The sequence below is a fragment of the Notechis scutatus genome, chromosome 5 (genome assembly GCF_049901735.1).
Source record: "Notechis scutatus isolate UNSWTSFEM ecotype Mainland chromosome 5, rNotScu1.2, whole genome shotgun sequence".
NCBI lineage: Eukaryota > Metazoa > Chordata > Lepidosauria > Squamata > Elapidae > Notechis > Notechis scutatus.
In genome coordinates, this window is record NC_142013.1 from 116,183,565 (window position 1) to 116,210,034 (window position 26,470).

Here is a 26,470-nt window from a genome sequence, read left to right on the forward strand (position 1 = left end):
TCTCCAATAGGGATACGTGATGGAGATCTGCAGTGGTGGGATTCAAAAAAAATTACCACCAGTTCTGTGGGTGTGGCTTGGTGGGTGTGGCGTGGCTTGGTGGGCGTGGCTTGGTGGGCATGGCAGGGGAAGGTTATTGCAAAATCCCCATTCCCTCCCCACCCCACTAACCTGCTTTCCAGCTCCGTTCTCCTGTGCAGGGCAACCAAAGGAGACCCAGACAATCAACTGGGACGCAATGGGAGGCAGAGAAGAGATGGGGTTGGTGGGGCCAGTCAGGGGTGGTATTGGCCGGTTCTCCCAACTACTCAAAATTTCCGCTACCGGTTCTCCAGAACTGGTCAGAACCTGCTGAATGCCACCTCTGGAGATAGGTTGCACATTTGTTGTGTGAGCAGTTGTGAGGGTTCTTGGCTTATGCTGCCACTATGACAAACTGGGCAATCCCTAGTATTAGTCCCCCTAGGTACACCAGACCAGGAAAACAACTCCACAAGAAGGATAAAGCTACATTTTGAGATTGCCCATAACCGCAGAATATCGAAAATCTAGTTGTGCTGTTTCTCCTCCTCATCGAGGTGGACATGCATGATTCTGAGTCACTGGACATTTGGCTGTCTTCCGTAAAAACCAAGCCACCTCTGCCCAGAGCATGTCCCTACAGATTGTCCTCTCAAAGGAGCAGCCAAGGAGTTCCAAAGCACATGAGGCACTCCTTCCCCACATCCCAGGGAGGCTGCTTCAGGGGTTCCTGGGATAAAAGAAGATCGCTGGGCATAGGGCAAAAAATGGAATGTAATCATCATAAGTCACTCAAGGAGCAATGAGCTTCTGTGCTATGAAGAAGGTATAGCTTCCCAAAATCTTTTAAAGAGGCAAATGTAAATGAAATCTAAGTCAATAATTGTACAAATTTGTCTGCTAAGTAGTGCAAATACAGGACTCCTATTATCTCTGTACTGCCAATTTAAGATACTAACACTGAAAGCCCTAAATGGCTCAGGAGCTCATGTTGTCAACCAAGCTAGTTGTTAAGATTGGCAGGAAAGGCTCTCCGTCTCTCCAGCCTGGTCTTGTCCTGAGCTTCTCCAAGGCTTTGGGATGTGTTTGCATTTCCTCCTCTGCCTCCTCCAAGCCTCTAACGTTTGGCTGGGAAATTATTTTAGTTTTAATATAATGCTTCTACTTTTTACATGCATCCTGCTTTCTGTGTTCTGTTAGCTCTTTTGAGTACTTGTTGGAAAGCAAATGCAGGCTATGTAACTGATGATTAGATTAGGATTAGATTAGGATTAGATTAGAATAGATTAGATTGGATGAAGGGAAGGGAAGGGAGAAAAATATTAAGTAAACCATATACATTGAAGCCAAACATGCTTCTAAGTCTCAGGTTTCAAAGAATAAAGCAAAACAGTGTGAATTGGGCATTCTTAATAGCTACAGCCTGGGTTTTTTTCCCAGTTGGGTGTGGTAGTCAAGGCCAGGAGAGCGAGAGGCCCATGCCAGCAGGGTCTCCTTGGGCCTGACCCTCCCTCTCAGCCCTCAGGGGAAGAAGGCAAGGGCAAAGGGTAGCCATGGAAACTGCAGGGGTTTGCTCAGGTGTTGCCAAGGGCCAAAGGCACACAGCACAGCGGAAACTAAGCCAGAGCCTAAAGCTCCAATGATGGCTGGATGGAGGACCTGGGTCCATCAGAGGCTGGTTTCAGAAATGAGCAGCACGGTAAATGTGGCGATTCTCTTCACTGAACTTTCTTTTCGGAATATCCAGATATTTTTGTTACTGTAATACTGTATTTTACACTTATTTTAAAAAAATAAAAAATAAAAAAGGAGAAATTTAATCAGCTCCACTAGAAACCGCAAATGTTCTCTGTCTTCTGCTACATGAGTCTCTAAATGACACTAGGCCAGAAACTCCTCTTTGTGGGGGGAAATGTCTTTCGGTTCCTTCTTCAAACGCTTCCACGTGCTCTGCACTCATCCGGTTCCTCTATTAACTGGAAATCCCCTCGTTTGTTATTTAAGCATAATTTTAAAATACCCAAATAATAAATGGTACTGGAAGAACAAAATCTGAACAGCAGGCTAGCATCTGAGAATGCAAACCAATTTACTTTATAGCTGTACCAGTAGTCCTCAACTTATGACTGTTTATTTGTGGTTCACAGTTATAACGGCCTTGGAAAAAGTGATTTACAACCTGCCCTTGAAGTTATAACTATTGCTACACACACACACACGCGCACACACAGCGTAGTCATGTGATCCCAATTTGTGACCTTTCAGCTGGCTGCCAACAAGGAAAGTCAGTTGGGGAAGCCAGATTCACTTAATGTCCATGTGATTCATGTTAGGAATGATAGTCACCTAACAGTTGGGTTGGCAATATATAAACCAGGATAGTAATTTAATACTGTATCTTTAAGACAATGCTGTAATTGTGATTGGCTGAGGTTCCTCCAACGGCCATAAGATGGAGCCAGAAACTTGGTTTGTTCTGCTTGCATTTCCTTTTTGCCAGTATTGCCTGCTTGTGGTTCTGCTCGGATTGCTGTGAGTTTTGCAACTGTTAGCAAACTCTGTTTACTGAACCCTGTTTATGATACTTAACTTCGTTTTTGGATTATCCCTGGACTGATACTAATTGCTTTGACCGTGTATGATTTGGACTGTTTGTTGGACTTTGTTTACCCGTTTACTGGAAGTAAAACCTACATTTTACTATTCAGTGTATCTGTATGCTGGTTGTGTGTTATTCAACACCACTCTCACTACGTTTCCCTGAGTGCACTCATCCTCCTAACGGGGAATACCTTAACAATTCACTTAACAACTGCAGTAAAAATGATTGCAAGAGAAAGAAGCATCTATCCCCAAAAGTTGGAATCCAGTGTTTCTGAGGTAAATGCCAAGCAAGTGCTAATACAAAAGGCTACAACATTTAATTAATTAGTTTTCTTATATATTAGGACATGCAAAAATACCTTATATTAGTAGACTCATCTGTGGCACCTTTTGATTTCACTGAAGAAAATCTGAGGGAGAAAAAATAGTTAACTTTATTCCCCTGAAAGGTGAGAGCTTTAGACAATTTATTCTGAAAGCTTCTGTGTGTTTATGAGGGACACACACCGTAATGCCCCCCGCCCCATTGATAGGACTGAAGTCACTTTGGGGGTGCTATTTCTAAAAAGAGCGCACAAATATGCAGCCCCCCCCACACCCACATATGCCAAAGTAAACAGGGTGGGGGGAGCCTGCAGGAGGTGCCCTTGGGCATTGCCCCTCCCCCACCCTCCCCCACTTATGCTCCTATGCAGCATAAGGAGACCCTCCAAGGCTGCCTAGGTCCCCCTTGGGTCATGTGACCAGGAAAGATCCACGGAGGGGGGCTGTGAATGGAGCAGCCTCCTCAGCCTTCCTCTCACCTGGCCAGGGAGGCACGGAGTGGGGGGAGGTATTTACAGCATAAACTGGCCTTTTTAAAACTTAATTTTCCTGATTTCCCCTAAATTTGGTCACATTATGTTTAGTCTATAGAAAGTTCATCTGTTGATAAACAGGCCTCAACTTTCTTAAATAATTTCTTTCTAGAAATCCATTGGGTTAGAAACAATTAAGAAACGATAACATAATTGGTCTTTTCTTCAAGAGTTATTTATTTTTTAGGTCCACTTGATTTTTCATATCTCACAGTTATTTTAGTGTTCACTCTAACCAGGCCAGAAAGAGCAATTCCTCAAGCCTGCCGGGTTTTTCACGAAGCCAACCTGCTAGGCTCAGCTCTACACGACTAAGGCCAGAATGGGTTTGGGCTTAGCGATGGTCTGTCTTAATATTCTGCAGATATAAGAGAAACAACAAAGAAGAAGGTCTTGGAAATCTACCCGTCCTATGAATATAACTAGAACAAGCAGATTAATCTGGGCACCTTCCTAGAATGTTTAATAGTGAGGCCCAAAGGAGCAACAGCCGGTGATGGGACACCTGGTTCTGTGGCCCAGAATGAAAGTTTTTCAAACAGTGCAAGCAGCCAGGTGTGCCATCTATGATGGAGAGGTAAGATTTCTAATGAACTCTTGAAGAAAACACTTTGGGAGCAGGCAGGAAGCAAAGCTTCTGCATAGCTTCTGCAAAAGGTACCTTGTCAAGAATTTTTTCCTGTCGCTGTTGTGGAATACAAGGAAAATGGAATAGCCGTTGTTTAAGAAGACCTCCAGTGCTATATCCTGTGGAGACAAACCAAATGGGCCCCGGTCACCTTGCAAAAGAAAGGAGAAAACGCTTCTTTCTCTAAGCAATTTCAACGGTAAACATCTAGCCAATCGGACAAGATCCAGGGATCTCGGGATCCCCATGCTGCTATCCCTAGAATTCATTGTCGTGTTAATAGCACGTGTACACACACACACACACACACACACACCCTGCTCAGGCAGTCAATCAATTATCCTGAAGCTGAAAACCTTATAAGGTTTCTGCTCGAAGAACCATCGTTTCTGTGGAGCTGGCTCCTCTAGGCGATTCCAGATCTGCTATTGCTTAAAGCATCCCCCACTGACAGGAAGACTCAAGCTTGGAGGAACTGCCAAAATCAGAAACCACTTTAGCCTGGCAAAACCCAGACAGGATACAAATTTGGGGGTTTATTGAATGCTTATACTTCCCTGGTTTATCGCTGCTATTACTCTTGGTCTGTCCCCGGTCAAGTTGTAGATTTAGAGCACACTATTCAACTCAAAGGCAGGTATGGCATTCATTCCGATATTTCAGAATTCTGCCATCCAAGGAAGCATTGAACAGCTGGTGCATTTATATAATGGTTGTCGATTTCTTTCATTCTAACCTGTTGAGCATCCATTGAAAACTTTACAGACAGGCAGCTGGTTCCTACCTGCAGAAGGAAATGCATCGGCCGGATCTCCTTGATGTCACTGAAGGAATGGCAGGAACACATGGGCTCTCCAGCCGTGGCTTCCGTGGCATAGCACAAGTTGTAAATGAATGGCTCCCTGATGCTGGAAAGATGAGAGAACGGCTGAATTGCAATGAACCAAGCAGAGGTAAATGAAAAACATGGCCCTCCCTCCCTCCCTCCCTCCCTCCCTCTGTAACGGGGACTGCAATATCTTGCACCTTTTGGTGATAGAAATGCCCCCAAAGGCTGTGGTGTAACTAGGATCGGTTGTACTTGACACTTGTATCTCTTAGGTTTTTCCCTCCCAGAAGTGTTTCCTTTCTGCACGTCTGTCAGCCCTTCAGAATGGACCAGAATAAGAAACCTCCTCCTCCCCCTCCTCCTCGCATGCCCTCAGGTTACAGTTCTGCCTGAACCCCTCCCCTTTTCTTTACCTCAGCCCCTTCCCATTACAAACTGGGAGGAACTGGCCCCGTGTGGACAGGGCCTCCTTTATCAGTAGCCAGCAGTAGGCTGGGCAGCCCCCGAGTGCCGCTCAGGTAGGGGGAACGACTCACCAGGACAAGCAATGGCTGGTGCAATAAACCTCCCCCAGGTGGGACAGAGTGAAGTGCCTGCAGACGTAGAAGTGGTCCCGGCCAAGGAGAAGCGCCCCTTCCGACACCACGTGTCCATCAACCATCACCACAGACAGGCGGCAAGTAACCTAAACGGGCAAGATGGTGACGACGGCCGTGCTAACTTTGTCTCCAGGGCTCAATATTTCACAAATAAAGAATCCTCACGGACAGAGCCCTCCTCAACGGCCTTCCTCCCATCACGTAGCCTTATTCATACTAAGGTAATTTCCCTGCTTCTCTTCCATAGCTTAGTCTGTGGCAGAGTTAATCCACCCTGAGCATAAAAAGACTAGGGGGCGAATTCAGCAGGGGGGCCAATTCAGCAGGTTCTGACCGGTTCTGGAGAACCGGAAGCGGAAACTTTGAGGGGTTCGGAGAACCGGCCAATCCCACCTCTGACTGGAGGCTTGACAGTCTCCTTCCCCTGCCACGCCCACCAAGCCACGCCCACAGAACCGGTGGTAGAAAAATTGGAATCCCAACGCTGCTTCCTTGATGAACAGTTTGCCTCCTGACTGGAATGGGGGGGGCCCGCCTGGCCCCCTTCATTTTGCAACAGGAGAACATCCAAATTCGGGCCTGGAGGGAGCTCTGACCAGAGCCCTGCCCAGGTGCTCCGGACAAGAAGCAGAGCGGCTGAGCTGCTTCTCTTCTGCTTGTACCTTTTCGCCTCGGACTAATTCCTGCAGGATGATTTTCCTTTCCACACAAACTTCCAAGATTTCCTCCGAATGGAGGTGTTCATGCAGGGCAGGAAAAAATGTCAGCTGATCCCGACCTGCTTCTCCTTCTCTAGTCAGGGCTGGTCGTTCACCTGCATTAAAATAAAAAGCAGAAATTGTGCAGCACCTTATTAGCAGAGGATTGTCCAAGAACACGAAGATCCTTATATTAGACTATAAAGCCCATACAGTGTATTAGATTATATATTAATGAAAAGAAGGACCAGGGGAGACAGGATAGCAGCCTTCCAATATCTCAGGGGCTGCCCCAAAGAAGAGGGAGTCAAGCTATTCTCCAAAGCACCAGAAGGCAGGACAAGAAGCAGCAAAGGATGGAAGCTAATCAAGGAGAGAAGCAACCTAGAACTAAGGAGAAATTTTCCTCACAGTGAGAACAATTAACCAGTGGAACAACTGGCCTCCAGAAGTTGTGAATGCTCCAACACTGGAAGTTCTTAAGAAGAGGTTGGACAACCATTTGTCTGAAGTGGTGTAGGGTTTCCTGTTTAAGCAGGGGGGTGGACTAGAAGACCTCTAAGGTCCCAACTCTGTTGCTCCATTCTATTCTATTCTAGACGCTCCGTTCTTTAACTGAAAATATAATCTTTGTTTTTATCATGTAGCTTAGGGACTCTGCCATATGAAAATAAAATTATTATTTTTAAAACAAAGCGTTTGCTGCCCACTCTTACAAAACACGCCAGCAGGTGGGAAGGTGAGGGTTGGAAATGTTGGGTTTAGTAAAGACTGCCAGGCCTGTGTGGCCCCTGGGGTCAGGCCGGCATCTTCTGTTTAATCCCAGCCTCTCATCTGGGGACATTACCTGGATTTTCCAAAAGAGCTGGAGCAGCAGATGCATCCTTCTGGGTCTGTTGGGCCTAGAAAAAGAAAAGGGTTGAGCTGTAAGCACAGAAGGCATGGAAGGTGGAGACCTGGCATCCGGAGATGGAGCCAGGCGGCTTCTGCACAGGGGAAGGACTCGGATGTACCTGGAACCACAGCCAGCAGCCAACAGCAAGAGCCCTTACTGTAGACTTATATACTGCTCTACGGGGCTTTATGGCCCCTCTCCAAGCGGTTTACAGAGTCAGCCTGTTGCCCCCAACAATCTGGGTCCTCATTTGACCCACCTCAGAAGGACAGAAGGCTGAGTCAACCTGGAGCCGGTCAGGATTGAACTCCTGGCTGTGGGCAGAGTTAGCCTGCAATGCTGCACTCTAACCACTGCGCTGTCCCATCCGCTTATTTCCTTCATGGAAATCCTTCATTTCCTTCCTCCAACATCACCTCAGCCAGCGGCAGGGGATTCTGCTTCCTGCCCTCTTCTCTTTTGTAATTGCTCTGCATCCCACGATCAGTTTACTGGCCCATTTTGTGCCTTTCTTGGCCTAAAATTCTGCACCGTTATCCTAGGCCTAACCAGGGACTGCAGTAACCGCTTCCCCTCCCAAATACCAGCATCGTCAACAGGCAGCAAGGCTCCCGGCCTGCCAGCTCAGAAGACTAAAAAACACACCTTGAGCTCTTTTATAGCACCAAGCCTGGCTCTTTCCTGGCTGGCGCTGGCGGCACCGGAAGGCAGAATTTTAAACTTGTAGTTGCCATCAGCGCAACGAAGTGGCCGGTGATTTGGGGCAGTCTCAGTTGACGAGACCCCCTGGGCAAGAGGAAACTGGATCCCATTTTCTCGTGTCCTCCTGCCCCGAAGGCAACTCACCTTGTTCTGCGAGGTTTCCGTGTGGGCGGTTCTGACCCGGATCCTCTTCCTCATCCGAGCAGGACCTTCATAGGCATCCAGGACCCACCTGGTGACAGGAGAAGCTACCGCAGACCCCCACGGGCCCCCCTCCCTAAAGAGCCTGTCTTCCAGGTCTGTCCAGGCTTTGGCAGACTTCGAGTGGAGGCACAGCAGCCTCTGTAGCAGGAAAGAGAGAGAGAATCCCTGGCAGCCGAGGCTTCATCCCTCCATCCCTCCTCCTCCTCCTCCTCCTCCACTTACCCAGGAGTTGCCCCTGGGCCTCGAAAGGCAAAGGAGCGCCTTACTTCTTAGAGGTGTGCAAATACCCAAGTGACCTACCTGCAGGAGCTCCAGGGGGTGCCCTGAGTGCCCCCTCCTCCCCCCCCTCCCTTCTCCACAAGAGGCAGGTTGGGCTGAGAGGAAAACTCAAAACTGCCCCGTAGGGAAGGCTGGACTTGAACGTCGCTTTCCCCCTCCTTCTACCCCAGCAGCTTAACCAGGGCCGGCCGGTCAGCATCTATTGTGGAATTATTTCTGTGAGAAGGCAGCAACTGACGATTTCGTTGGGGCTGAGGGAGGCCTATTGCTTTTGAAGGGCTACCAGGACTCTTGATTGAACTGGCCTGCCTTGGTTATATTTAAATTCAATCAAAACTAAATAAATTGAAGGTAGTAGAGATGACTGCATTTAGTACTTTGCTCTACAAAACTCCACCTAGGCAGAATGGGAGATCGTGAGGGTCAATTCCTCTTAGAGCTACTCTTTCCTGTAATTACTTGGAGAGCAATAACTCCGTCACTTGACTCTATTTTAAGCAGACAAATATCAAATCCCCCACTAGAAGCAAATTCCGGTAGTGACTGCTGCTATATCCCTGTTATCCGAGTGTCACGGAGAAGGAAATGTAGATATTAATGCATTTGGGGCTCGAAGGTTTCCATAAAAATAAAATAAAGTAGTATTTTGTAACAGAGAGGGATAAAATGGGAAGAAAGCCACAGAAGGACAAATAAGCATGGAATAGATCACCGGATCAGAGATTGGCTGAAACCTTGATCAGAAGGATTTGCTGTTAGCAGAGAAAATGCACTGCAAAGGTTCGGTTTCATCTAAATCTCTGCCTGCAAGGGAAACCAAGTCACTCAAAATAAAGAGGGATCTCCCTGCTCAGACAACGTCTTCTTTAAAAGAAGACCAGGAAAGAGAGTTAAGGGTTCAAGGGAATCTGATGCGTGACAACTCTACTGGATGAGCACAATCATGATTTTATAACTATGAATTATTTCCTCAATCTTACCGTCTTCTTTCTTTCCCCATTTTTACTAATGTAAATTTCTCAGGGTCTCATCGTGATGGTTGCAGGTATAAATGCGATCAATGTAACCAATCAGCCAATAAAACAATCCCCTCTCCTTTCTTTGATGCGTCCAATCACGCTTTGTTTTCCCTGCCACTTTTTAGTTTCTTACCTCAACGTGATCCTTGCATAAAACCGCGTACAGTTCTTGGCCAGTTCTCCTGCATTTTTCTAAATATGACGTAAAATCCTGATTTAAAACAAAAATTACTATTAAATTGATGTCTGTAACAAAACATTTGTGCTTCACATTTGATGAGTAAAACTTGAATGAGTTTTAAAATTGTGCTAAGAAGTCTTGGGGTGAGAATCTTGCAATCTTTTCTGTCATGGACCAAACTTTTCCAGGTCCCCACCCTCGACAGACTGGGAAAACCGGGCGCGCGTGTGTGTGTGTGTGTGTGTGTGTGTGTGTGCTTCAAGGAGAGTGATGGCACAGGTAGAAAAGAAAAAAGATCAAAGGAGGGGGGGAATAAAGAAGAGCAGAAGGTAGAAAGTGAAAAAAATGAAGAAAGAAAAAGGATAACAGGATAACAGAAGGGGCCTCGGACCTTGTAGCTCTGCTGGAGAATGAGGCCCTAGAGAATTTGAGAGAAACGGCTCTCCGATCTCTTTTTGTAAACCTCTGGGAGGGGGGTGGGGGGGAGGCCCTTCCACCAGTTGACGGAGAGGTAGAATCGGGAAAGAGGCAGAGCCAAAGAAAGAGGAGCTAAGATGGGTAGAAGATGGGGCTGAAAGGTGGCAGCAGGAACCCAAATTCAAGGTGGCAGCATTAGCCTATTTCAGTAAGAATAGAATGTAAAAAAAAGTAGAAAGAATTTGTTCCACAGCAGTGTCAAAGTTCGAGATCCATACCAGGATATAATAAAGCAACCGGCAGAGTATTTTGGCTTCAAAGATTTGCAGCAGAAAGAACAAATGTTTTCCTCTTTATGAAATTAAAATGCAACGATGCCCTTAGTGTTATCGGTGCCACTCTGTGGTCTGATCTAAGTGCTGGGAACGCTTTTCCTGCATCGACAGAAATAATCCAGATTTAGCAGTAAAATCAGTAGTTTTAAAGAAATGCCGCTTCTAGATATCAAAAAAGGCATTCGTGTTGCAGTGGGAAAAAAGTTAATATACATCATTAAAAGCAAATCGTCTGATTGCACTGAAAGAAAAAATGGGTTGCCATGAACGGTTCTGAAATGAATATCAGATTCAAAAGTCCCCCTGTGTATTTAATGGCATGCTAATTTACATTTTAATTACTTCCTAAGAAATCAAAGCATTTGTTGACAGTGGAACATAATGTCAGCCTCATAGAGCACTGTCGGTAGATGCTTAATGAATTTAATTAGATAATCAGTGGTGTTAATTATCTTTCTATTATGAAGATTAAGATGTTACACAAATGATTAGCAGAAATATAATTAATTATAAATTTGCTTGTTTGGTCTCTTGAAATCAAAACAATACACAGGGCATTATGATAAGTGATTTAAAAAGGATGCTGACATTGCGCCCTTCACATACTGGTGAAGCACCGGCTATGAAAAGGATGGCAGGCAAAACACCTCACATTTGGACAGATGACTTCCTAACGCAGCCACTGGAAATTCTTGTGAACTCAGAACAATCGACTTTTGCCAAAGTATGTCTAGGGGGCCACTACACACACGTCACAGGAGCATTATGTGCTTCCTTCAAAACGTGGTACACAAGGGGTCACAGACACCATATTAATAAATGAGTTGCAGTAGATGTGACTGTGAGTTGTGTCGCCTCAACTTCCTTTGATCTGTCTGGGTGGGCAAAGGGGACTTGCAACCTTTCACTAATTGCAGCCACCGTGTTAAGAAGCAAAGAGATTGACATGAATATTAAGGCAGGCACCCAAAAACATACGCGCAGAGGAACAGTTAAAAGTTACCAGAAAATTATTAGTTATATGTACAAGAACTTCTGCTTGGATTGTAAAAACAACTATTTCCCCTTTTCTGTTTGGGGAAATAAATATGGTCTGTTTTTAAAGGTAAATTTGGACATTTTCCTCTTTGAAGTCCCTGCCAGCGGGGAGAATAGCTGAATGCTATGAAAATGCTCCGTGTTGAGAGTTGCACTAGTGAGTGAAGAAACTTTATGACAATTTCTCCTGGTGACAAATCATTTCCACCTAGGATGAGAGAAGCTCTCATTCAGACATGCCAGTGGAAAGGCATTTATTTTGAGAGGAAACCCTCCAGGGAAGCTTTGGGTCCAGGGTGAGGGAAGATCTATAAAGATCAGGGCAAAGTCACGAGTTTTGGCAAGGAAGAAGAGGCAGCAGAAACAGACATTTGGTGCAGAAGACCAACCTCTCCAAGGGAAAGGCCACTTCCAGACCACACCGGTTGGAAAGTCAGATCATGTGAGGCATCATCTGCTCAGTCTCAGATACACACCAGTTCATTCTTTGGGGTCAGATATTTTCAAATATCTTCTAATTAAAAGATCCATATATTGGTTTTAATAAGGAGTTATTTCTCTTTTTTTAACACGATCTTATAGCTGCAATGCCTGACTTCCCTCTATCTTGGTCCCCTGAGATCTATCCCAGGGGATGCCTAACAGATGTGGGGGGGGGAACCAAACCTCTAATTGGGAAAGTTTCTGGCAACGAGGAGAGGATCAACGGCACTTGCTTAGATTAAGGAAGATAGGAAAAGGCAAGAAACCTGGCCATGGATTTTTGTAGCAGTGCCACTCAGCTCCTGTACACTTCCTAGCCCTGGAAGTCACCATCTGTCCGCCTGGGCATCCACCATCCACCTCCACCCGCCCCCCCACCCACCCGCTGTCTCTGTAGGGGCTGAGGGCCGAGTTTGGGGAAGCAAAGCAGCAGGGGACGACAAGGGCCCCCCCTCAAGGACCCTCTGCAAGCAGGCCAGGTTAATTCCCCAAAGGAGGCTTTGGCCAGGCAGGGCTGACCTCGTAAGGCTCCGCAAAGGGCCAGCTTGTCCTCCTGCCCTCTCTTGCTTATTATTGCTAAGGTCCTTCAGTGGGAAAGGCTGAGTGGGAAAACGAAACAATCTAGGAGGGAGCGGAAAATATAAATCACCCGCGCTCTGGATTTCTTTTCTTTCCAAGGTGCACAAAAGGGAAAAAGCGCCTGGGTGCACCAGAGCTATAAAGAATGTATCCGCCTGTCTATCTGTCTGTCTGTCTGTGGATCTGGAAGTCCCAGAGATCTCCTGTCAGTCACTGAGTCCGCTGTACAACTAATTTTCTCGAAAAGCAGAGAAAAAAACACACAATTGCCTGGAGCAGAAAGAGAGCCAAGAGTTGGAGGCTCAGTTGCACGCCACACACTGCAGGGACGAGTCTATCAGATCTTGTAGTTGCTGACATTACCCAAAACAACACAAAATGAGTAATGTTCCCCTCCTTTAATTACAAGCATCTTCTTTGTAGAAAAGAAAGACAGAAGATGCAGAAAGCTCAATTTCATGCACTTGTGCCTGAATAATGCGTCTACACGGCCTTTTCCAGATGGCATCCTTTCCTACTATGAGAACTAATGATGTGGGCACATTTAGGGAAAAACCAATAATAGTCTTTAACCTTCAACAGCAAATACAAGTTGTACAAAATGTTCCTTGGGATACATTAACAAATATCAATTACTTTGCTCAGTGATGTGTAATCAGCTGTAATAATCAAAATTAATTTTAAGAAATAATTAAACAGACCCCAAGGCAAATGGATGGTGCCAGCATTGAACAGTAATGTGCATTCCCATCACACCTGGAAGGAAGTTACTTAGGCTGAATCTCTTTCTCAGCCAACAAAAGCAGCTACGAAACCAGCCTCGAGTTTGTCCACCGACCGTTCGCTGCCCTTGGCACTCTCCCCAGGAGGGAAAAGGGAGCCCTGGTTATTCGAGCCACGTTGCATGTCAGCAAATAGACCAGCACTAGGACTTCAAGCTCAAGATATTACCCTGCACTCTTTTTTTTTTTTTGGGGGGGCACCTGAGGTTCCCATAGGGGTTTGGAAAGGCAGTTTCAGACAGTTTTGTGTATCACCTGTTTCAGGTTCCTGCCAGGAGTCAGGCTTTCATTCAAAGCACTCGTCTTGCTGGAAGCATTGACGAGAATTTTGCTCTGGGAGTTTTTCTTTTCTGACGCTGGAAGCACAGAGAGAAAAGGAGCAACAAGCACCGTTAAAGTTATTGTTATGTTGTTCCACTTCAGGTGCCACACAACCTCTATTCCTGACCATTGATGCCACCTTGGTGGCTTCAATGTTATCCCACAAAGAGCACAGGCTTGGCAAGGCCCAGGGCAAAGCTGGCATCCCAGCCAGTGGCTGCCAGTTGCTTTTTCCTCTGCCCTGGACGTTTGTGTTCTCCAAATAGCAATCTATAAGACTCTTTCTACTGTTGAGCAATAGACAGTAGTGCATCCAGCTAGGTGGCATTTGGGGCATCTCTGAATCCCACCTGTCATCACCAGTTACAGTCCACCAAATGAATGAAGAAGCTCGGGCCACGATGGAGCCTGTGGACCCTCGCTTGGGAGCACCTTTCCTGGTTACGGACAGTTCCTGGGCCGACCCATCCCCCCAAGGCCAAGGAGAGCTGTGCGGTGAAGCCACTTCCGTTAAAGCCTCTGAGTACTTTAAGAGCAGAGACCTAGAAAGCCCTGCCAGGTCTTCCTCATGACCTCTTCCCAAAGAGGAGCCACATCAGCCATCTTCATGGTCTCTTCTCCATCGCCCTTCTCTTTAAATAAAGAGGTTTTATAGGCATCCTCTAAATCCTTTCTTCTTCTAGAAAGAAGGCAGAGCCAGATTTCCTCAGCTGCCCTCTGGATCTCTTGCTGAACTGAAAATAAACAAAGAGCAAGCATGTTTTGGGGTGAAAATATTACAGCAACAAAAGGGCCAGGCATCACTTCCAGACTGAAGGGCCTTCCAAGGTCAGTCTGATCAGCAGCTTTGCGGATATTTAAGGACCCTTCAATCCTTAAAGCAAAATCACTCGCAGCATTCCAGATTTTGATGCTGCCTGTCCAGAATGTATGCAGAAATCAGAGCAGACATGACTAAAATAATAAATGACCCATATCTCTCCACGTATCTCATGTAACATTGTCTTTTTTTGTTGCTATGCAATAAATTATAAGCAATTTGGGTGACAAGGTTTCTATATCTAGTTACAAAATGCACCCATGTTTTAAAGAGACTATAGTAGGTGAGTGTTGAGCTTAGGTCCTTAGTACAAAAGTCATCATAATCCATGTGGGCTGCATTGGCCTGGATGCAATATCTGTTGCTTGGAAGCCATTAATCCATTACTGCGTATTTCTTTTAGTCTAAGTTCCAGGTGAAACACCGTCCTTTCCCTGCGAGCTTTTGGACTAGTTCCCTAGGTGCTTGGAGGAAGTACGCAGTTTTTGGAGGCATCTACAGCAGCCGCCTCCCTTCCTTCTCTTGACCGACCTCCATTCTGCCTCCTTTTCCACACCCATCGTGTCATGTTTACCATCCTTCAGGCCAGGAAGATCACCGGTCCTCTCCTCCTCTTTTCCCGGCCCAAGAAAAATGGGGGAACTCGAAGTCGTCATCCATTTTGCCTCACCCTTTTCATGGTAGCTGTAATACAGAAAATAAACAAACCTCTGGCTAAAATAGAAGCAGATTCATTAAGACCACTATCTGAGAAAAAAACATTGGGCTGTGGATTATTTAATGCAACTTAATCCTAATATATTTCTTTTTAAAGAATTTTCTAAAATACATGCTGATTGTTAAGAAGTCTAATAACCAAGATCAACAACTAAAAGACATACTTCTTCAATATCTGCTATTTGGGGATTTACTTTGGCCAAACACAGCATTTCGTGGTGAAAGAAGTGTTTGTCCCTATGTCCCTAGGATGGATTCCATGTATGGATCCATTTTTCCCCCTTTGTCCTTCAAACTAGACGTGGTGCTATTGTTCTACCAGTGAGGGATTGATGCTGTCATTTCCAAGCTGGAGAAACCTTCCAAATCTAAACGGAAACAGCTTCTGGGTTCTTCTTGAAGGCAAAATGGCCTTCTACCCAGCTAGCAGAGTTCTTTGTTGCCACGTGTATCATTTCATCTTTTGGACTTTCCTCCTGGTGCCACAGAAGGTTGCAACCTTCTGATAAAACTCCGCTGCCCAAGACCAAACAGAGTTCTTAAGACTTTCCAAGGAAATGGCAAACTGGCCCAGTAAACTACCCAAGAAACAAACCAGAATAAAGCAAGAGGCAATTGGGGTCAAGAAATATGCCACACTTGTGGTTCGACAGGAAGTAGGTGACACTATTTATTCACCAGGAACAATCATAGATTGACTGAAAGTTTACTCTCTTGTGACGGGGACTTCATAGTTCCATACATACATAGTTCCATACCTGATGTTGGAATAACCCCTGGCCCCCACCCCTTCCAATTCAGGAACGTCAAAAACTTCTTCCCTCCAGATTTAAAATAAGCTTTAAAGATGAACAGCCTCTCTTTGAAACATGACTGGAAACAAACTGGTCCTTATGGGAGTCATTGAAACTGCGGGACATATCCAGCATATTTGTTCCTGTGTTCTAGATTAAAGTCCTCGAGTTTCTTCAAGATCAAATCTACACTGACCATGCTGAAATCATTCAGTGAGTATTGTTGAAATGCATACCCCCGAGGAAACATATTGTCTCTGAAAAAAGTTTCTGTAAATTTCTGTCCCCTTGCCTAACAGCTCTGCCAGAGTAAGAAAACACTGCCGTACCTCATAGATTTCAGTTGTAGTAGGCAATACAAAAGGCTTGTGATGAAATCCAGGCTCGAATTGTGCACCGCAAAGATGATATCCCACTGCATCTGAAGAGTTTGTAGAACTTCCAGAAGACTTTGGGACCCAGAAGAAGAATTCGATAAATAGTACAGGATGCTGCGGTTCAAACAGTTGTACAAATTGCTCATCATGGATTCTTTGTGGGGAAAAAGTTTTCTTGTCACCTATTAAAAATAGTCAAGAGGCTCAGAATGCATCGTGTTTAGGGATAAGACTCACAATGTCATAAAAATATGAAAAATTTAAAAATAATCCTAATCTAAGACACTTAAAAGTAATTATGCATCCAGTTTTGCAACAAAATGTTACAGAATGAGGAAGGAATTTGTTTTTGCTTGTGCTTACAGACATTCAGCCACACGCAAATATAAATGAAAATGTTTCTTCTTTTTGTCTGTTGTTTTTAATCTGTGGCATGTGAGATTGTGCACTGAAATGCATATCTAATAATGATTCTTAAATGCCCGTTTGCCTTGTGCAAAATGTTCTCTAATCCAACTACTTTCCTTCTCCAACAAGCTTGAGCATGTGTGAGCATTCAAGCTATCAATCCCCTCACAATGAAAATTAAATCCATTACAAAGAGAATTTAGGGTAATTATTTGTTGTCACAGAAGTAGCATCCCTGGGGTGGGAACCATCCCTAATAAGCTTACAGCGGCATCACTTGGTACATCTGCTGCTATCTGGAAATGGCTGAGAATGGCACCTGGGGGGGAGGGGGAGGAGGAGGAGGAGGAGGAGGAGGAGAGCCCTTACCAGTTGCACTTGCTCTGAGATGAAAAGGATGGTCTTCCTCGGCTCTGTGACAAACACTCCCTCGTGAAGTTTGCTTACCAGCTTCTGAGTAAAATAGCAAACATTTACTAGAAAATAAGGCCTTGCAGATTCCAAAACATTCCTGGTATCACCGTTTCCTGCAAGGGGGAAGAGAAGGTTGCACTTCTAAAATGCAATCAAATGCTAGATTATATTTACTAATAAATATACTGCTAAATCTAATAAATAAAATATAGGTAAACATCAATCCTCATACTTGGCAATCAAGCAGTTTAAACTGTTAGAAAAATGTACACCTTCAGTGAAGAAACTTTCATTTCTACAAATAATGTTTTGATTAAGAGGTTATTGTGTTATTTATGAGTAAGCAAGGTATCCACAGCTTCCTACTGTCTAAGCTCCACTGTACTTGGTCAAAGACACAAATGGTCAGGAACACACAACCCACAAGGTTCAAAGGGGTTGGGGAGTGGGGGAGACCCCTGGGCCTCTGTCCCACCCTGCCACCTGCTCAACGCAGGGACCCTGACTGGAGCAGGCAGGGGGAGGTTGCAGGCAGACTAGACTCTACTGCAGCCCATCTGGTGGGGAGGAGCCCAGGCCCCCCCCCCACCATAGGGCCCCAGGAGGACTTGCTGAATTAGTTCAAGGTTGATTAGATACGGTGTTCTTTACAAGACTTCCAGCAAAGTGACTTGTATTGCTGTTACCGGCTCCCCAGATATTCAGGTTAGAACATACGGCTAAATTGCAACTTCCAACACTTCGCATGACTGTTTGAAAAAAACTGCTGGGACCTGCAGTTCAGCAATACCTGCAGGGACCTCACGGTATGTTCTGTGCATCTCAGGCAGGTTCAGGTGGAAAGATGGCTGAACTGCAGGTGATACTCACCTGTTAAACTGGAGGTTTCCTTGTAATTTTGATCAAGGACAATCTCTATAATGGAAAGCAATAGCTCTGTCTGGAAGCACATCTTTTGCTCAATAGCTGCATTCTCTGGAGAGGCCTGTATTGCGATAATATATAAACGATGGATAGTCTTCAGGGAACACTATTGGTTAGTGTTATTAGCAACCTCAACCCCCAAACCCCCATGTTCTTAGGAAGGTTACATTAGAGTGAAAACATTTTCAGAGAATGTTTTAAAAGAATGAGACAATAAGAATAAGATGGCAGTTTCCAGAACCAGGCCTTTCCCTCAGTAAAAGGTTGGTGGTAATACTCTAATACTCTATAGTTCCCTGTCGAGGCTGCAGTATGGCACAGAGAGTCATACTTGTACATCATAAGTTCCCTAAGGAAATTAATCTTGCAAAATCTTCCAAAAACTCTGGAATGCACGGGGTGTACAGCAAAAAGTGGGCAAAAGCACCCGCTTCCTCTCTGTTTCATCAAACTTTTCTACTTACAGGGTTCTCCTAAGTAACAATGCAAATAACAAGGGACAGGATGTGTGTCAGTGGGCAAGTAAGGGATAATCCTGGAGCTGCCAATCCTGGAGCTCCCTCCCGCCATCTCACCCCACAACGGAAGGGACAGACAAATGCATCAGACCTCAAGCATGAACTCCAGTGGGTGCCAACTTTTGTCCCTCCAGTCCAGCAGCATTATTCCCCTCAGGAGAAGGTGAATCAAGTCCCAAACTTCTTTCCTAACTGGAGGCTGAAATCACAAGAATCACAAAGGGCAGTGTGGTTATTTCCCTGGGAGGAGGCAACAGCTGTGCTGTGGGGACAAGGCCACCCGCTCCCTCCGCCATCTTGGAAAAACAGGAAAGCATCAGCAATCCCAGCGGGGGACCGGCAGGTTGTGTTGTATTTCCACAGCTATGTTTTATCCCCCATCAGGAAAACAATAGATCAACAACTGAAATATCAACTGTATAAACATAAAACCACAAATAAGACAGATTGCTAAAATGTAATAAAGCAGCAGTCGTGATGTTAGATGAAATTGCATACAGAAAATGAGCAAGGGCAGAAATAAAGGATGCTAGAAATTAAAAGCCCTTTGAAACCATTTCTGGTGGGAAAGAGACAAAGATGGGTTTTGTCAGAAAGAGTATCCCAGAGCCCCACTCTGTAAGCGAGCTCATCCTTTGTGGGAAAATCCAGAGGCCTCTTCCCCAACTGGCACTTTGGACTCGCTCAGAATCGTTTCTCCGGGCTCCAAGAGCACATTAGGGCCCCCCGGGCTCCTCACTTGGCTAATGTTCCCATCGTCGGATCGTGGAGAGCAATCGCCAGAGCAATGGGGAGTCCTTCCTGAGCAGTGGCCAGCATCGATGATGACGTGTTGCTTTTTTGTCCTCCCCACTTCCTCCCATCATTTGAAAAATAAAATAATTATCATTATAATAATAATCTGGTCTCCTGATTTCTGAGATGGCTTTACACTTTTCAGGTTGCAGCTACAGATTATTTAACTCCAAGAATCTGCTTCTCCCTTTTAGAAATTCTGAGCACAAGTTGCTTGTAGTGTGGCTTCCTGGCATTTCCCACCCTGGGGTTTAAATGAAGAGCAGCTTGTAGGATGAGAGAAGCAACTTCCTTCCCTGAACCAGGAAGAGAAACAGGTAAGAAGGACAACTTTTTCAATTTATGGAATACAAATTAAAGAACCCTTTTCCAACAGTGACCACAGCATGATTGACTTTTGTTTCAACATACATCCACACACAAAAATCAAGACAGCAAAGTGATCCCCAGTTATAACTTCAAAAAAGGTAACTATGATCTTATAGACAACGATCTCTCATCCTTTGATTGGCAATTTCTATTCACTGGATGCAATACTGTTGAAGACCATTACAACATATTTTTACTTGAAGTCAAAAGAGTCATCAAACTATATGTACCAATAACAACTCCAAAAACCAGAAAAAACAGATTACCCATAACAATAAGGAAGCTTCAATCCAAAAAGAGATCACTTTGGTGGAAAAACAAATCTGGTCACGTTGCCAACTTCAAAAGCGGATCCAAAAATTTATGCCACCAGATAAAGACTGAATGCACCAATTATCACATTAAACAAGAGGAAAACCTTCTACGCACCAATTCCACCCGTGCTTTCTACAATTTTGTAAATAACAAACTAAAAGACTCAAGGTCCATCCCAACCCTGAAAGGACCTAATGGTAAAGACTGCAATGATGACACCATTAAAGCCAACCTCTTTAACACATTCTTTGGCTCAGTATTTGTAAACAGCAATGGATCATGCCCAGTATTTCCTAGCTGTACCACAGATAACAACAATGATCTAATACATATCGATTTTACAGAAGACAATGTTGAAAAAGCACTACACAATCTAAAACCATCTCTATCTATTGGACCAGATGGAATATGTGCCTACTTCTTAAAAAAGCTATCCACTGTCATAGCCGAACCTCTAAGCATAATCTTTGAAAAATCTTTCAGGACCAGCTCCTTGCCAAAACTATGGTCACAAGCCACGATCATCCCTATCTTCAAAAAGGGAGACCCCAGCCTAGTTGAAAATTACCGATCAATCTCTTTATGCTGCATCACCTGTAAAGTCATAGAATCAATTATTAACCAATCCATTATCCTCCACTTAGAGACAAACAACCTACTCTCTAATAAACAATTTGGTTTCAGAAAAAAACTATCCTGTAATCTGCAACTCTTACACTGCAAAAACATATGGACTACACAACTCGATCAGGGCAAAGCAATAGACGCAATCTACATAGACTTCTGTAAAGCCTTTGATTCAGTGGTACACAACAAACTACTCCTAAAACTAAAATCTTATGGTATCTCTGGACACCTGCATAACTGGATAGAAGCATTCCTGTCAAACAGACAACAAATGGTCAAAATTGGGAGAGTCCTATCAAATTCTTTACCTGTCAACAGTGGTGTCCCCCAAGGCAGTGTTCTAGAACCAACTCTCTTCATACTCTACATAAATGACCTCTCTGATCATATCAAGAGCAACTGCGTTCTCTTCGCTGATGATGTAAAGCTATTCAACACCACAGACAATACTGCTACCCTCCAAAAAGACCTTGACTATGTTTGATCAGAATGATGAAACAAATGGTAACTTCAAATCTCAACAAATAAATGCTCTGTCTTACATATTGGCAAAAAAAAAATCAGAAAATAAAATACAGGCTGAATTGTCAAGACCTTGTTGATGATCCAAACTCTGTCAAGGACCTTGGAGTACTCATCTCTAATGATCTAAGTGCTAGAGCCCACTGTAACTACATAGCCAAAAAGGCATTAAGAGTTGTTAACCTAATCTTATGTAGCTTTTTCTCTGGTAATATCACACTACTAACTAGAGCATACAAAACATTTGCTAGACCAATACTCGAATACAGCTCATCAGTCTGGAACCCACATTACGTATCTGATATTAACACAGTTGAGAAAGTCCAGAAATATTTCACAAGAAGAGTTCTCCACTCCTCTACTTGTTGTACAATACCTTATGCCACCAGACTTGAAATTCTAGACCTAGAAAACCTAGAACAATGCTGCCTTCGGTCCGGTCTAAGTATAGTATATAAAATCATACATTGCAATGTCCTACCTGTCAATGAATACTTCAGTTTCAACCATAACAATACAAGAGCAAACAATAGATACAAACTCATGGACAACCTTCCTAAGAGGTCTGTAGGGGGCGTGCATAAGCACACCAACGTGCCTACCGTCCCTGTCCTATTGTTTCTTATATTTTTTCTTATATGAATCCATGTATTCATGACTATGTTTTTACTTATACTTATTATCTTGAAAGCAATTGACAAACCAAAATAAATAAATAAATAAATAAATAAATAAATAAATAAATAAATAAATAAATAAATAAATAAATAAATAAATAAATAAATAAATAAATAAATAAATAAATAAATAAATAAATAAAAACTTGTAGCTGGTCAAAAATGAGCATTTCCCCATATATTAGAAATAGCCTTATAATGTCTAGACCATTTATATGTTGCCTAAAAAGTACATCCTAGGCTTAGATGCAAAATTAGACCAAGCACAGTTGAAAGTATGAATCATTTATTGATTCATTTTATGGTCTGTCTTTTCCTTCAAACTGTTTCTCAAGGCAGTTAGCATTTCTTTCATTTGCCTTCTGACTGACTGAAGACTTCAGTTCAATTGGGATTAGGCATCAATTTGTTTTCTATCATCTAATCATCTGGTACGATTTGAATATCGTCCTTGAATGTCAAATTTCAGATTCAGCCATAAGAGGAATAATACCGTCTGGATCTTAGATTTATCCAATTAAAAAAAATCAAGTATTCCAATTCCTCAAGGTCTTGTCTGCCTCTGTACCAACTCCTGGTCTGTTCCATCACCCCAATTATCTTTGCTTCTATGGGGCTGGCTGCTTGCTGAACCAGCCTATTGAACGGAACCGAGCGGAGCGGAACGGAATCCGTTCCAACTGGACAGAACAGCAGCCCTTCCTACCTGGGGTGGCCCAGAGGGGAAGGCAGCCAAGGCCAGGGCTCGGAGGAAGGGGGAGCTGGACCAGAGTGGGTCCTGAGGGTATCTGTGGTACAGCTGACGGACAAAGTGCAGGACGTCCATTAGGAAGCTGGTTTGCCAGGAATCCTCTCCCTCAGCTGGAATCTAAAGGAGAACGTAAAACGTAGTCATGAAGTTTTATCAAACAGCCATTCAATTATTTAGGTTTTACTTTGATTGAGAGAACAGAAAATAAATGAGTGGAAAGTAGACATAATAGCAGATAAAGAAAAGCTTGGACCCTTTGGAAGAACTTGAGAACGGCTTCCTGCCACTGAGCTGAAAACTGAACTTGGCTCTTCTTTCTTCTTCCCCTTTCAGGGCAATCTGTCTTTCTTTTCTCACTCCTTATTTCCATCCTGTTGTGTTTTTTTTGGGGGGGGGTGTTTCCTCCTCCTTGTGCGTACTTTGCTCCCTCCCCCCCCCACCCTGTTTAGTTTTATTTTAACTGAATTTTTACACTTGCGACCTTTATTGTTTCAATGTTTTATACTGCATTTATTCAATGTCTAGGATCACGTTTGGCAAGAAGGGCAGCAAATAAGTTTGGCTAAATAAAATAAACAAACTACCGCATGTAACCGAAACCCAGTTGACAAACAGGGACTGGCATCCTAAACAAACGTGCCTCCCTCCAAATGCGTTCTGCAGGGCAGAGGCTCCGGTCTGAGAGTGACCCTGCAGACCAGGTTTCCCGCCTGTTACTCGCATGTCCTTTAACCCTTTTCCTTTTCTTTTGTTCTAAAATTTGTACTAAATTCTCAAAATGGCCTGAGCTCAGATGTGCGTCCATGGAGGCCGGTCCCTGCCACTGGGGCTGCTTCACCCTCCCAAGCGGCTGTGGGGCTCCATCCTGCAAGAGGCCCAGGACAGGAACTCACCTGCCTGGTGAGGGACGAGACCATCTCCAGCAACAGGACGGCGGCCTCTGCACACAAGCCGGCTTGGACTGCTGCCTCCGTGGGGGGGTGGCACAGCAGCCACTGTAGCCTCGCACCCAGGCCGGCCTGGAAAAGGAACGTCTCTCTCGTGAGACCGCAGAAAGTGTCCCGAAGGACGAGCCACACCCCACCGCTCAGCAACGGTGCGGGGGTGGCTCCTCCTGAAGCAGTTAGGCCTGCTGCCTTCCCTGGGGGGGGGGACGGGGGGGGACGGGGACCTAGGACTCTAAGGAAAAAAAGATACTTCCAAAACCGTCATCGGATTCCAACGGGATTTCTGCTTCTAAATTCTATCCAAAACATGGGCAAAGGAGGGAACCTGAATCCAGATACTGTGAGGCAGATTCTTAGGACACCAAAATAAGTAAATCAGGAGCAGACCTCGCACCGTCTTATCACAATACACATTTGAGAAAGACTCCTTTGATGTGGATAGCCAGAATGAAGAAAACACTGCTCAATTTGTTGTTCCTTAAGTTTCTTTGTGTTAATAAAAAGTATTCATTGGTACATTTTTGAAAAAGAAAATCAAAGAAAGAAAAATGTGACAGAAGGACTATTTATATCAGCATTTTTTCTGTTATGCTTACTTTGTAGATGCACATCATCATCTCAAAAAATTAAACAAGATATACCTGAACGTGTACCAACACACAAAGATTTTGTGCGGTTGAATCACTAACTATCTGGGAGAGGTGGATTGCGTGGCATAGAATCCTAGAGAGTGACTGAAACTTCCATTTGTTAACCTTCAGGCGACGGGGAAGGGGAACATATTCCCTCATGGGACAATTAATTCTACAGGCTGGAAATTCCCCCAACTATTTTTAACAGGTGCCATTCTTTTTTAACTCTAAATTGTATGAGCTGGTCCTGTTTCAAATGAAGTTTTGATAGCTGATAGACATGAGATGTAAACAATACACATGAATAATTGTGATCATGTACAATGGGAGTTTTGAAACCCTTCCCCAAAATGAGCTTCAGCACAGATTTGATTCCCAGGAAAGGGGCTGGGGCTAATCTAGGCAGGGGCTGCTGTGCTCTCTGCCATGAAGTGGCTCTCGCCAGCTTAAGGAAGATTCTGCTATTGAATATTGGCATTTCTTGTTCTGTTGCCTTTTCTGTGAATGTTTCCTTTGGAAGGTTTACTCAAAGTCTCTGTCCTTTCGCTTTACTCAATGAACTATTTCAGCTTCTACAAACTTTTTCCCCCACCCTTTACCGTGTCAGCGCAGTGGCTTACTTGAGTTTCATCAGGTGGGTCGGACACTGGTGTGTCCAGAAGGAGTCCTGAGAGAAGGAGGTAAATCTCAGGGATGTGGGCTGAGCTGCTCAGGAACATCTTTAGCTCCGTCAATCCAGAGAGCTGATATGGGTGGCACTCAAACAACTGCGGGGAACTCTTCAAATTGTCTAAAACAAAGAACGAGAAGATTTTTTCAGGCTCTCTCTGAACTGACTTACAGGATAAAAGAAGAACAAGTCCCCAGGAAGGGACTACACTGATCTTATTTACCCGAGGAAATGCTACACAGTGCAGCCTTCGGGGGTGGCTGGTCCCAGCAGAGAAGCTCCTACAGGGTGGCAGCAGGGGGCCCGCTAGGCCCTCCGGGGGTCTCCTTAGCTGGGATTCTCACAGGCTGCTCTGAGGGACAGAAGCTCACCCGCCATGGGGGGTGGGGGTGGGGCGGAGTTTGCCACTTTCTCTGGCTGAATGAAGGGTGGGGTGACCTACCAGTTGGATACGCTCCCCAAGACCCCACTGCACACTCTTCCCTTTCGATGTTGGCTCTGCTGAGTTAAACTTTCCTACTTTCATTACTGTCTCCATTAATACCCAAAATAAAACAATGTCTCAACATGGATTGCTTGAAGGTTTATCAACTAAATAACCAGAATTAAATTGTATTGGCCAGCAAATAAGACACCAAAACCAGGGCTCTCTCCTTTTGATTCAGCCGCTAAAGAGCTCAAACCTGAAGCATGAAAGATCAGGCCCAGAGAGGAGGCAAGAGCTGGGCTGCTGGCTTTTGCTCACATTGGGTCAGGGTTGTTTTTAACAAAAGGCAAACACATCTTAAAATAATTAATAAATTCTACAGAAATCAAACAGAGACAAACAGACGAGAGACCGGGGGGTGGGTGGGGGGGGAGGAGAGATGATAGATTTATTGAAATAATTAGCCACGATCCACAGCCAGTCTCAGCATCTCATTGCAAGCCAACCAGACGCACGGAGGGCCTACCAGTCAAAATATTCAGCCCCTCTAAGCTGTTTCTCAGCCAGCGGCCCGCCATCATCCCCTCTCTGAACTCATGCAGGTGAGCACGCTTGTGCAGGAAATGGAAGAGCAGTTTGGCTGCCAGCACAATTGTGGTTTCATGGACGTGACTTTGCATAAACATCAGGAACCAGTCAGGGCCCAAGGCCTGGAACATTTCTTCTTGGATCCTGTGAGGGAAACACCGGATTGAAAGACACGACACTTTTATGTTGTTTGTTGTAACTGTATACTACATGGTGGACTTACTAGGACAGCAGAAAGGGAAAAAAATTGCTAGCTCCTGAGCTCCTGTTGTGCTTTTAAAACCCCTCAGTTATCCCAAACGTGACAGAGATCCAGTTACAGTCTAATCTTAATCTTGTTCACATAGAAACGAATTCCTCTGATTAAGTAAAAGCAACACAAGGTGGAAATGGATTTTGAGGTTTGCGCATCTCTGAAGCAAAGGAGGGCTCCCCCACTCAAGGGGTCAAGGCTGGAGAGGGGCTTGGCTCCCCTTCCCCGGAAGAAAAGTTTTCCCTGCAGCTTCGGGGATCCTGGTGGGAGACGGAATCCAGGGCCCTGCAGGCTCTTTATGGATTGCGGGGTGGGGTGGGGGTTAAAAAATCTATATACTGCCAATTCTGACACCCCTGGGCAATTCATAAGAATCCTGCTTGGATCTGTCATAAGATCCAAACACTATTTATCTCATCTCATCTCACCTCATCTCATCTTTATTACAGACTGT

At 44.6% G+C, this 26,470-nt stretch overlaps 1 protein-coding gene across 1 annotated transcript in view; it reads right to left on the reverse strand.

The window, feature by feature from the left end:
* The window catches only part of WDFY4 (WDFY family member 4), a 98,533-nt gene that overhangs the window by 26,799 nt on the left and 45,264 nt on the right, over positions 1 to 26,470 (reverse strand). Inside the window, exons 29-47 of the mRNA XM_087967700.1 lie at positions 25,702 to 25,907; positions 24,699 to 24,868; positions 23,393 to 23,518; positions 22,455 to 22,616; positions 18,535 to 18,642; positions 17,872 to 17,986; positions 16,957 to 17,114; positions 16,132 to 16,361; positions 14,866 to 14,975; positions 14,014 to 14,205; positions 13,406 to 13,506; positions 9,469 to 9,546; positions 7,978 to 8,175; positions 7,084 to 7,138; positions 6,201 to 6,352; positions 5,476 to 5,624; positions 4,895 to 5,018; positions 4,144 to 4,229; positions 2,985 to 3,035 (exon numbers count right to left, since the gene is read on the reverse strand). Coding sequence (XP_087823826.1) covers positions 2,985 to 3,035; positions 4,144 to 4,229; positions 4,895 to 5,018; positions 5,476 to 5,624; positions 6,201 to 6,352; positions 7,084 to 7,138; positions 7,978 to 8,175; positions 9,469 to 9,546; positions 13,406 to 13,506; positions 14,014 to 14,205; positions 14,866 to 14,975; positions 16,132 to 16,361; positions 16,957 to 17,114; positions 17,872 to 17,986; positions 18,535 to 18,642; positions 22,455 to 22,616; positions 23,393 to 23,518; positions 24,699 to 24,868; positions 25,702 to 25,907 — 2,571 coding nt within the window. The remainder of the gene's footprint in view (positions 1 to 2,984; positions 3,036 to 4,143; positions 4,230 to 4,894; positions 5,019 to 5,475; positions 5,625 to 6,200; positions 6,353 to 7,083; positions 7,139 to 7,977; positions 8,176 to 9,468; positions 9,547 to 13,405; positions 13,507 to 14,013; positions 14,206 to 14,865; positions 14,976 to 16,131; positions 16,362 to 16,956; positions 17,115 to 17,871; positions 17,987 to 18,534; positions 18,643 to 22,454; positions 22,617 to 23,392; positions 23,519 to 24,698; positions 24,869 to 25,701; positions 25,908 to 26,470) is intronic.